This window comes from Corvus cornix, chromosome 18, assembly GCF_000738735.6.
Source record: "Corvus cornix cornix isolate S_Up_H32 chromosome 18, ASM73873v5, whole genome shotgun sequence".
Classification (NCBI taxonomy): domain Eukaryota; kingdom Metazoa; phylum Chordata; class Aves; order Passeriformes; family Corvidae; genus Corvus; species Corvus cornix.
The window spans coordinates 5,643,647-5,655,879 of record NC_046347.1 but is presented as its reverse complement, the minus strand read 5'-3'; the positions used below and the strand labels follow the sequence as shown (position 1 = coordinate 5,655,879).

General features: G+C 41.2%; 2 protein-coding genes across 2 annotated transcripts in view; both read right to left on the bottom strand.

The window, feature by feature from the left end:
- The window catches only part of EME1 (essential meiotic structure-specific endonuclease 1), a 23,389-nt gene extending 11,213 nt beyond the window's left edge, over positions 1-12,176 (bottom strand). The window contains exons 1-7 of the mRNA XM_010407574.4: positions 11,427-12,176; positions 11,216-11,343; positions 10,950-11,042; positions 10,411-10,532; positions 10,083-10,215; positions 9,445-9,560; positions 8,234-8,423 (exon numbers count right to left, since the gene is read on the bottom strand). Of these exons, the coding sequence (XP_010405876.2) occupies positions 8,234-8,423; positions 9,445-9,560; positions 10,083-10,215; positions 10,411-10,532; positions 10,950-11,042; positions 11,216-11,343; positions 11,427-12,102 (1,458 nt within the window). The 5' untranslated portion in view covers positions 12,103-12,176. The remainder of the gene's footprint in view (positions 1-8,233; positions 8,424-9,444; positions 9,561-10,082; positions 10,216-10,410; positions 10,533-10,949; positions 11,043-11,215; positions 11,344-11,426) is intronic.
- Positions 19-7,475, bottom strand: PTCD2 (pentatricopeptide repeat domain 2). Its single transcript, XM_039562223.1, has 6 exons — positions 6,969-7,475; positions 6,236-6,365; positions 5,336-5,453; positions 3,889-3,967; positions 2,675-2,766; positions 19-864 (listed from the first exon to the last, which is right to left on the bottom strand). The coding sequence occupies exons 1-6, from the start codon at positions 6,988-6,990 to the stop codon at positions 859-861; spliced, it is 447 nt and encodes a 148-aa protein (XP_039418157.1). The 5' UTR covers positions 6,991-7,475; the 3' UTR covers positions 19-858.
- Positions 12,177-12,233: the final 57 nt, after the last annotated feature.

Here is a 12,233-nt window from a genome sequence, read left to right as displayed (position 1 = left end):
TTGCCCTGCATAGAAATATCAGAGGAAGTTGTGCTTGTTATTCTGGTTACCTGAAAGGACTGTAAGCACCTGCAATCACATTCAGAAGGTATTCAGAAGTCAACACACTGTGCTATCACAAAGGCAATATGTATCTGAACCCAGATATAAGCAGATTCTGAGCAGCACTTTTTGAGAAACACAACATCAAAATATGGTATTTAAAGTGACAGAGGTCACAGGAGGGTAAAAATAACTTCTATTACTTTAACAACTACACCTCACCCTAACTACTTGGGCTACTGCAACTGATGAAACAGCCCCAGCAGTATCCTAAACAAACAGACATTTTCATTTTCACTTTCAAATAATTTCCAAATCAGGAAGGAAGATTAATTTTTGTCATTACTTTATTCTGAAAGCTACATTAGATAGTTACTGAAAATCAACATTTTCTAAGCACTGAACTATTCAGTACCACTAACTAAAGAAATCTGGGTATGTGTGAATTTGAACATTTAGCCATTTTTAGCCTCTCTTAAGGATTAATTTTTGAAAAATGCTGAAAAAAGTATATATTCTAATATGACAGCTTAGACATTCACCTTTTTCCAACACAGAAAGCTTTCATTATTGTTGGGAATTTTCAACAGTTGATAGCAAAAGGCAATGAATTTATCGGTGAATTTATCAAACCATCAACTCTCCAAACCAGTGCTGCTCATACTGGAAATTATGAGTGGAACTGACTGGACCCCAAACAAAATAGTATCTGCCAAACTTAAAAGCTGGCAGCTGGAAGGTTTTGTAACAACTGGTACCACCAATGTGTGTAAGAGTCCTCAGACCTGGTGTTGATTTCTGTTCCTATTCAAAGTGTCAGTCCTGCAAAATATTGTTTAAAATACATTCCTTAAAAATTTAGAAATATTTTGACCACCAGAATATTGATTATTATTACATAAATACTTTTTTTATCATCAAAAGGCCTATAGCTCTTTCCTGCACCAAAAGAAAGACAATCTGTTACCTCTGAGTATGGCAGTGCATCAGTGATTTAAACCACCCCAGAAGTGTTTTAGAGTTGACCTTAAAAATACCTCTGTACAAAGATTAAACATTAATTCCTTTGTTTATCTACTGGAAATAATCTGAGCTTTAAGCCTTGTACTTTTTTTTTTACTTGGTCTCTGGCAAGGTTATTCTAAAGAACCAAGAACGGTAAAAATCCAGTAAAGCTTTTAATGATACCAGTACCATTATTTCTATTATTTGAGTAGTGCATCTTGAAGATACTTCAAGGTTTTTTGCTGACATTTCTTATCTTGCATCATGAGAAAAAGAAAATTTGAACTTCATGTTTTCTCCTCCTCCTAACAGATGAATCAACAGATTAAGCTTTTAAAAGAGCTCCACCTAATCCTCTTTAGTGCATAAAGGGTTCCTACAGCTTATTTGCTCATTGACAGTATTTTATCCACAAATTTATTGTGACTATTCAACCAACCAGGCGACAGTGCAGAACCATTTCCCCTCTCTTTTTATCAATAATAATAATGGGCTGGACTGTCTATTGAAAATATATGTAGGGACAGAAGTAACAGATGCCTCAGGAAACTATTCCTGTTGCATGTGCCTTGGATCCCAGCCTTCTAACTGCAGGCCATGTTAAAAAAACTTGAAAAAATTTTAGAAAAGAAGCTACAGCAGACCTAAAGGCAGCTTAATTCATTAGAACTGAGAATTTTAGAAAAACCACGCAAACTACTGCTGAGGTACCATTTTAGGCTAGCTCCTTTTTATCACATAACACTCAGTTTCGTTGTATGTTAACTGAGAAACCTGAGGAAGTTTAGTCCAGTGGTACAATTTTTTCCTCAGCTAGTGGAAAAGATGATGACAGGGAAGAAGACTTTCCAAATGAGTTTGGGAAGGGTTCATGCTCAAACTTCAGATTGCGGAACTGACTCAAATCTGGAGAGGAAGATCAAAATAAAAGTTTTGGGATCTCACTTTGCTATGGAAGGGAAACAGTTCTAAGGAAACACTCATAGAACTGATGTATTCTGGTTTCTTACCATGCTTGTGCTCCTTTTCTTTCAGCTAAAAATACAGGTAAGCTCAAGGGGCTGCCTGTCTATCTGAAGGCATTCATTTATGCTTCTTTTCTCCCCCCAGCTGTCCAGTTTCATCAGACATGTAGGGAACAATTACCACTGACAACCCTATTCCTTGTCAAATTTGTGTACAATTAAAATGGTTCAAGACTGCTTGTTGGGGGAGGGGAGAAATGGATAGGGGATGTCTGGCAAACAGAAAATATCATGTATATGCCTTAAGGAAATGAGACTATAAAACCAATACTGAGGCTGAAGCACAGAGTATTGTCTGAAGAGATGCAAAAATCACACAGAAAGAATACTCTAAGGTAATCAAAGGCTGTACTAAAAGAATTTGCTCCTTAATGCTTATGTCCATGCAACATTTTGGAGATTTGCTTTGTGACATTAGTTTATATGGGAAACTATATATGTGCACCATATCACATATCATGAAGCACCTCAGGACTCAAATACATTTAAAATACTTGCACGAGATACGAAAGCATGATAGGGAACATACAGAAATTTTAAAATCAAAAAAAAGCAAGAGATAGAAAAGGCATTTCAAAAACTTTTTCATTCATAATACTTACCAGTTTATAGCATATTGCAAATGCAAGAAGATAGGTTTCTTTGTTGAAAGGTATACCTTGATTTTTCATTTCTACCAGAACTTCCAAAGCACCTATCAAAAATATATTACTGTTACTCACTTCATAAATTTAAGACTCATAATTGAAAAGAAGAAACAATTCAATGAGATATGAGTTCGATAAGTTTATTTGAAAATACGAATGTAAACTGAAATCTGTCATTCGAAAAATTCAAAAAGAGTAACTCAGGGTCAGTTGGATCTTTCAATTTAGCAAGGAGGTTTTCAGTTTACACTAGCACATGGCCTTACTTTTCTATATTCTTATATGAAAATCTAAAACTAAATTCTGTATACTTGACAAAGACACCCTCATTCTTCCTAACTGCCCAGAAAACTTCCACCACTGTAAGTAAACTACGTAGCATCTCCTCATTAACTCACATGGTCCATTTCACAATGCTGCATTTAGGTGCTGATCTAGGTTTTTCTTACAGTGGCTCGGTCTCAACTTTTAGGACAACTGCTGAACTTAAATTTGCCAAATGTCAAGAGACCAACCACTATGAGTTCAACAAATATCAAAAAGGATTTGCTTGAAAAGCTTTAAGGTTTTCTCATGGAAAGTCTTTTAAATTAGGTCAGATTATTCCTCCTTTAAATTAGGTCAGATTATCTTCACAAAGGGCCAAACTGATTTGAAGCATTGGACTTCTACATTGCAGTAGCCACTCTGCATGAGGACACAAGTAAATCAAACCAAGAGAAGAGTATGGTCTGGTTTTGGACAAAAGGTACACTTCCTTGCTCTGACACAAATGCGGAATGGCGAAAAAATTGTTCAGAAACTTACCATTCCAAAACAAAATGCTATGGGAAATTACAAAGCAAAGAGAAGTAACACTTCAGCGAAGCGGGTTTGGGGAACAAGCAGGTTTGGGGAACAAGCTCTCTGAGATAACAACAGTTCTGTGCAACTTGAATGACAAAAAGTCTGTGGGAAGTATGAAAAATAGACCCTTCCATTTTTATTACACACTATAGTGCAACTCCTTCACACCTACAGCTATTTACATGATGTTTGGCTATCTAAAATCATAGCCATACAGCAAATATATACATATACATATACACCCCCCCCAACCACACACCCACCACTTACAGTGAGAAGCATCCTCCCCAAAATTTATTTGCCTTAGCAAATATAGTACTTACTTTCAAAATGGCCCTTTTTAAACAACATAGTCATCAAAATATGGAATGATGTACTGTCTGAGAAAAAACCATGCAAATTCTGGAGAGGAAATAGAACAAGCATTAAAAAAGTCAGGAAAGTGAACAATCTTACTGTGCACAGTATTTAGCAGGTCTTCCTACTGGAATAAGTCTCATCTTTACAAGTTCAACATTCAACTCTCTGGGCTCCCTGACTGACTGTCCCTCTGTCAAATGATGTCTAAAATACCAGTGGCTCATTATGGTTGAAAGCTCACTAAAATGAAACACAAATTTCCCAAAGAGTCCCGCTACCATTTTTTTTTAATGACCTCTAAGTCAGTGCAAGCAGAAGTCACTGACAGCTTGTAGCTGATGAACAGTATCTTTGGCCTAAAGTACCACCACCATGAAATTGAACATGTTTTTTGCTATTCACTATATCACATGATCAGCACAAGACCTTGAGTGATGATGGCAAGACTAGCAGGAGAGAGAGGAACTAAATTTTATGTTTCACTTCAACTACACTGTATGTTGGGAATAGACCAATAAAATGTCAGAGGTATTGTGTTTCTGCAGCAGAATCTGGAGAAGTGTTACTGTACCTTACTATCCACCATTTACTATGGTCCTGTAAGTACAGCAGTTCCTGTCTTAATGACACGGATCTCAATTAAAAAAAAACCAAACCAAAATAGAAACTACATAGGCTCTTTCTTACACACACCTAACTTAAGAATAGTAGCAAGACTTCTCCTGTTTCTGGCTAGACATATCTCATGCCTTACTGAATTAATATCAGCAAGATTTTCACTGGCTGCCAGAGATTTTTGAAGTCACAACATTATTGCACACACTGGACCTGATTATTATCTTGCCATATAGCAGACACAGAATTTTAGAGATGTTCAGAAACAAGTCCTTTAGTTTCTTCAGCGCTAAAATGGCCAAGTTCCTGAGCTGATGAGTATCATACCACCCCTACAGGGTTCAGAGAGAGACTGAAGTACAGAGCAACACAGTGAAATCTGTGGGTGCAAGTGACCCAAGGGATTTCAGAGGACTACTACAGAAAAACTCACAAGTGATCATTTCCAAGAATGATTTAATGCAACATAAGATGCAGGAAAACATGCACTAGCTGTTTTCATTTAAGCAATTATTTCTTCATCAATACTTTTTATTCAATTTTTATTTAAATTATGAAATCATACAGGAATAAAATAAAGTTACCAGTCAAACTAAGATCTAATTTCCTTTTAATTACTGTTTTAAAATAAAAGCCACGTAATCTGCATATCTACATTAATGTCATAGACATCCTTGTTAAGGCAACACACCTTCAAATCTATGAGCGCATGCAAGGCTCATGTGTAGCATACCATTACTCATAATTGACTAATAATAGTAACAACAATATTGTCAGTATATATAGGGGAATTACCTGATCTTTGATAAGTTCTACTGCAGGTCTTTCAAGGTCTAGCTCATAACACAGCCTCATAAAGAGTGGCCCAAATTTAAAATTATGTAAGGTAGTGATTCCATTCTGTTCATGGTACCTATGGGAAAGATTAAAAAGTTAATCACACAGGGCATGGAATTTGCCAAGGGAGAACAGCTTTAAATAGAGAGCAAGATCTGTAGGTGCAATGACAGAAGCACACTTTCCTATCTGCACCAGCCAAAGATATATAGATAACAGGAAATTAATTCTAAGGAAAATTACTGTTTTGATCAAACTAATAAATTAACTAGTAATAAATAATCTCTTCTATTACCAATAAAGTAACCTTCATTGGATAAATAATAGAATGGGTCTCTGCCTTGAAAATTCCAAGCTACTTTACCTTCTATTCATGGAACAATAGCAAAGGAAGTTGCAGCAGTTTATTTTAGCAGCAGCAGCTGCTAAAACACCTCAACAAAAAGATAAAGCATTTCACTTTTTTCTTTATAGGCCCTATATTGTACTTGCTGGGAAAGTTTTCACTCACAAAACCTCCTGCTATTGAGTACTGGCTGCAGGACAGTTTATGACCAGGTGTGTCTTGGCTGGAAATGCCTCTGAACACCTCTGCCTTGCAGCTGTGGGATAATTTTTCTCTGTGGTTCACCACACAGTAGGACACCACTTTGCTCCCATAGCTTAACTCTCCTTTGACTTAAGAGTCTAGAGGGTTGGAAGATCCAAAGTATTTAAATAAAAATACAGCCTTAAAGGATTAACTATGCATATTGCAACTGAATTAGGGCAAGACCTCAACTGCAGATATAACCTGGGATGATCTAATAAAAGCAAAATAAAGACAGAAAAGAGTGTTACCTGGATTGTTAAAAATACCTGTAAATAACTTTTCTGGCTAGTTCCACATCAGATGAAGTCTGACATAAATGCAGCAAATTTTTTAATTCATTTCTGAGAATTATTCCATTTTTGTTTAGTTTTTCTTTAATATTTTTAAAATATTGATCTGAAAATAAAACGCATTACAGCATCAGTCTATAGACAATTCCATTACCTGAGTTACATACTTGATACCTGAAACATGGAGACTCAATGAAGCAGAACTCTTGTTTTTTCACCAAGAAAACTGCATAAAACTTCTTACAGACCAGCATGCCATTGTGTCCCCATAAAGACATGTCAGAAAACCAAGAAGATGCTTACTGTGAATTTAATTTCACCGTGTTATGGAGCATATCAGGGTAATGCAAAAGTTTTAACAAGTAACAAAGTTTTGTGACATTTTATGTTCTTTTTCTAAAAAGCAAGCAAACAAACAAAACCATTTCCACTCAGCATTCAAATGACTGTAAGAACTTCTGCTCAATACTGTTCATACAGAAGACTTAAATTCCTTTACAGGTGATGAACGCATAAAGACTTTCATACATAATCTACGTATTTCTTTAAATAGCTATAAACTTAGAGTTGCTACCCTTCTGCCCCAAAAAAGAGGGTTCTCTATCCAGCACATTTTCCTGTGACAAAGCAAGCACAAAGACCAGTCCTTCAGTTGGTAATTTCAAGCCTCTGACTCAGACATATGCAAGGTTAAAATCACATATACTACCTGGCAGCTCCATTCCTCTCATGGTGCTGCCCCCATCTTGGGCAGGGAAGTGAACTTTTTTGTAGCAGTTGCTGGGTCACTGCTGTTCCCAAGCTAGTAACCTACACAAGAGGTGCAAAGTAGGCATCCCAGAGAACAATGTGTGCAGTTACTTAATACAAATCTGTCACTACATGCAAATACAAGTCCTTACTCAAGACTGAGGTGCAGAGTTGAACCCTGCAAAGTCAGAAGAATGCATACAAGTACGCATATATAATGGCTGGGATGTGTTCAAAGGTGTGCAGAAATTTCAAAAATATTTGGGATCTGAACTGTATTTACATTATTCTAGCTAAATGTATAAGTGCTGTAGCTAATAGTATAACTATTGTAGTTAATATTTACCTTATAACAAAAATAATAGCTATTATATATTCTGTGTAACAGTTATTGCTGCTTTTCCCACTTCTAAATCAAGTTTATTACGAGCCTGTCCTGGGTTGCAGTGTATTCTATTACCATCCCCATCAGCTGTTGAAATCAGGTGGGGCAGTGTTTCCTTGCCTCCTCCCCCCAGACTATCTTTCTGTTAATTGCCCATCATTGTCCTGCCGCCTGACTCAGAGATAACTCCCTCTGGACTATCTTCTGTTAATGAGCCTAATCAACACTTTGCCTCATGACTCATTACCCCATTGTGAGATGCTCCACCCAGAGGGAGGAACCAAGCATCCCATCGTGGATATAATCTGAGGCTGAACACCAGAGACACCGGCTTCCCACTGGATTCCAGAGGACAGGAGCTACACAGCCACCATTGGACTTCCTGAGGAAGAGCAGACTGTTTTACTACAGGATCACTGCTTCAGAAGACTGCAGCCACCATTTCTACCAGACTGCTACCACCACCCTGCCTAACAGGGTGTCAGGTTGTACCTTGACTCTGTCAGTTTGACAGTGTTTTCTTTTACCTTTTTTTTTTTTTCCCCTTTTCTTTAATTTCCATTAAATTGTTATTCTGACTTAGTGCCTCTCACTGGTTTGTTTTCAAACTAGCACATCTGCCCAGGTCCCATCTGTGAACTTGGAGAGTGGAGCCAATGCTGCTCCCTCAGTGGGGAGCCAGAAGAGTGGATGCCAAGAAATCAGTTCCTTCACTAACTTACTGAACCACTCATACAGAATCACTGTGTCTAATTTAATACTGATTAAATTACTTTTTCCACCCCTTGCATGAGCTGGCTGCCTGCACACAGTGCTGGGTATCCCTGAGGCATCCTCACCTGGATCAGAAGCTGAGGAGAAGGGTAGGCAGACACGATAGCCTCAGCCATCTCAGAGCTGACACGGTTAAATTGCTGTATCTGCCTCTTCCAAACTTTCAGAAGACCCTTTCCAGAAGGATCCACCTTCACCCCTCCGAAGCAGCCCTTCTCCAAGTAGAAAGAGAACCCTGTGTTCTCTCGCTCTCGCCTAGGGAGAACAAGGAATGAGGAAGCAAATGAGACAATGAGGCTGTGAAGAAAATCCTGTCCCTGCCATCTGTTGTCACAGAGCCAGAGCGCCGTCCCTCGCTTGAGATGTCAGAGACATCACTGGCATCAAAGAAATGCAAACAATTTGACCCTGTTTTCTTTACATGCATTACCAATTTCTTTAAGACCCAGATTGCTACTGAAAAAGAAACAATCCTGTACTCAGCAGCAATCCTGACACAAGCCAACTTGCAGACAAAGTGGTAAACAAGAATTCACCTTCTGGCTGTCAACCATAATAAAACACTTCTAGATGTCATTTTTAATGACATCTCATCTCTCCTCATGGCTGACATGGAAAATCCAGCAGCTGCTGTAATAGGAGTATCAGGATTGTGTGAGACTGCACAAGATGGCTTTCCTAGCTATCACTGTGCAACAATCTGCTGTCCTCCCTTGTCAATGGAAAGAGCCAAGTGGTTCATTCTCAGGCACGTCTCTTGGTTACACACTGAAGAAGAAAAGCTGGCACTCCAAGAGCCAGTCCTACTTGCATTCCCTTCCCACTCCAAAAATCTGACTGAGAACAAGAGCTCTACTTGATGGCAAGGCTTCAGTGTGAAACGTGAGGGTAGTGAGGCACCAGAACAAACTGCCCAAAGAAGTTGTGGATACCCTGTCCCTGGAAGTGTTCAATGCCAGGTTGGATGGAGCGCTAAGCAACCTGGTCTAGTGGAAGGTGTCCCTGCCCATGGCAAGGGGTTGGATTAGACAATCTTTAAGGTCCCATCCAACCCAAATGAGCCTGTGACTATGAAACCTGGGTCTGTCCTCACGCCTCTGTGGGCAGGACATCAATTTCAAGAACAACTCCTGTGTTGAAGGAGCTGCATTAGCAGCTGCTCTGTCACCTGCACCTTTAAGAACCATTCTACCCTGTGTTGTACCTGCTATTCCTTCCCAGTAGCTTTAAGTGCAGCCTCTCCAAAGGTAGGACCAAACCTCCTCTGCTTACTCACTTGTATGGTGCCTCAGCCACAGCTTTTGTGAACATAGTGGCATATTCCCCAAGCTCCTCACTGCTCTCAAACATGCTGATTTGGACTTGTGTGCTCAGTTGCAGATCCACCAGGGCCTGTATCACCATAGGGAACAACAAATGGCATAATCAGTCTTGTTGCATCAAACCCCATTTTTGTCTGAAGCAGAAAAGGGTCACGAACACCCTGCTGTAGGACAAGAACCTTCACTCTCTCCCCATTTTGGAAACAGTTAATTTAAGACACTGAAGTATTTCGGGGCACTCTGTCTCCTGACAGCTAATATTGCCTCAGTGTCCTCTGAGCTGCCTCAGCTCCTCCGTGGCTCTTGTTACGAACAGGCCACCACCAGTGGGCTTTGCCAACGGCCCATGAAGGGCAAGAGGTGCTGAGACTGACATCAGTACCCAGGTGAACAAGACACATCAGTCTGTGTGGGAGCAGGTACATGACTGAGCAGTGGGGAGCTGAACCCAAAGAGCTCTGTCCACAGACTGATGGACTAATGAATAATGAAGGATGCATACTCCCATCTAAAAAATTGTGTGACTGGGTCAAATATTCAAATACTGGCAGACAACAGATGATGGCTGCATGTCTGTTTTAAAAGCACTCACTTCTTCCACATCCATTCTGGATAAGTCCAGGCCAGAACCCTTAACCTCCTTTTTTCTCCGTTCTCCCCGTTTCTCTTGATTCCCACTCGCTGCTGTGTGTCGCAGCCTTTGTTTTGGCTGACCTTGGAGAGACCTAAAAAGAGTAAAGTAAGACTGGGGTGACAGTCTGGATGGACCTTTGCTTCTGTTTCTTTCTAAAAAATGGTGGAACAGTTCTGGGAATGCCTCTTATACTCCAGTCTTTGCTAGAAGGAATTAAAGTAAACACCTATGGCATTTTTCAAGGCCAGAGAAAACACAGAAACATCTGGAGAGAAAGAAGCCTGACCTGAAGTAATTTTCCACTCCAATTACTGCCAGAGCCAGAATTTTCCCAGGAATTTTCTCCATCATATGAGCTACATAGCTCTGCAGGGTCTCCTTCTGCCTTCCTGCATAGCTGTCAGCGTTCTACAAAGATGAATGGGAAAAACACGGAGTTAAACCATTTTGAGGTACACAGAGAAGCACTGCAAATTATTGCCCTCGTTGTAGGTCTGCAGATGAGTCTGTTCACCCTCGCTCTTCAGGGCAAGCAGGCAATACTTGATCCAATGTAAAGTTAGAGCAGAAAGAAAGAAAGAAAAAAAAATCCCACTTGATGTAATAATAACTCTTTGGGAATGTGTGAAAATTTTAACTAGGGAAGAAAGCTTGTCAGAACTTTACATTATAGAACCCATTAATGGCTCCTAAACCCAGATTTCTGTCTTACTGAAATCCTGCATTCCTCCCACACCAAAACCTTCCTGCCACCAAGAGAGATGACAAAACACCGGTTTTGCATCAAGGTATGTTCAGGAGCACAAAAGTCATGAGCGTTCTCACTTGTTTGTAGCTGTGAGCCATGGACAAAAACTCCTCCAAGCCAAGCAGAACCAGGACATTTGGTTCTTCTGTCCATTCATCTCCTCCTCCCATCTGTTCAGATATGAAAACAAACAGGCCACAGTCTGTTTAGGATTCAGACTCCCACTCAGAGCTCTGAGCGGGGAGATTAGAGAGTGTTTACTTGAGTTGACAAATACCATTACTACCGACTGCAAATAACACACGAAAAAACATGCAAGATTATCAAGATTTTATTCGCATACCTGTGATGTCACTGTCTTTCTCTTCCAGGTGATGCTGCAGGGAATATCGTGATTCTCAAACACACAGGAATAATTGGCAGCCTGCAGAGCACTAAGGATCTGCTCACCACCTTCTACCTGTAAGATGACTGAAATCGATGCATGGGTCAGGCCTCCAGAGAGAGGAGACAACAGTCAATACAAGGCAGGTGCAGGCTGTGAGGATAACTACCTGGATCTAGCACCACTGTTATGTATTTCTGGCACTCTCCTGGCCGCTGAGCTTTCAGCATCTGGGCAACGGCTCTCTTCTTCTCTTTCTCCTCCTCCTGCTCCCTCCTCTTTGCTTCCTGCTTCTCCCTTCTCTGCCACGCATTCTGGTAGATTGCCTCCCGTTCCTTCTGACTGTATTGTCGCTTTTTGAGAGGGAGCGATGTTTCTGGCCTTTCTCTGCTTACCGGCGGGCTACTAGGCCTGTCTGAGTCGACTGGCAGGGAGCACAAGGAGGGTCTCTTAGCACTGCGCGTAGCATTCTCACTGTCACAAGCCACTTCTCCAGACGGCGCCAGGTCTTCTCCCAGCCCATGGCTGCCAGGAGAGATCAGGTCACCACTAGCACAAAGCCCAGATACCTCTCCTGTATCGCCAGCGCCCAGGCTGAAAGGCTCAGGCTCCGCTCCCTCTCTCATCTTGATCCTCTCACGCCAAGGGACGACGTCCATCACCTCCTCATTCACCTCTTCGCCCTCGCTGCTCACCATCTCGACAACTTCTGCCGCTTCAGGATCAGGAGATGGTACCCGCGGGCGGCTCGGCCCGCCGAGGCACGGGAACGGCCGCAGCAGGGAGGCCAAGGAGGGCAAGTTCTCCTCCTCACTGCTCTCAGACCACGAATCGCTCCCCTCCATCCCCGCGCCCCCTCAGGGGCAGCCGTGCCCGCCTGAGGGGAAAGCCCGCGCCGGCCGCTGGTTGGCCCGGAGGCGCGTGCAGTGGGCGGCGATTGGTCCGAACGCTCGCGACGCCGCGCGCTCGGACCAAT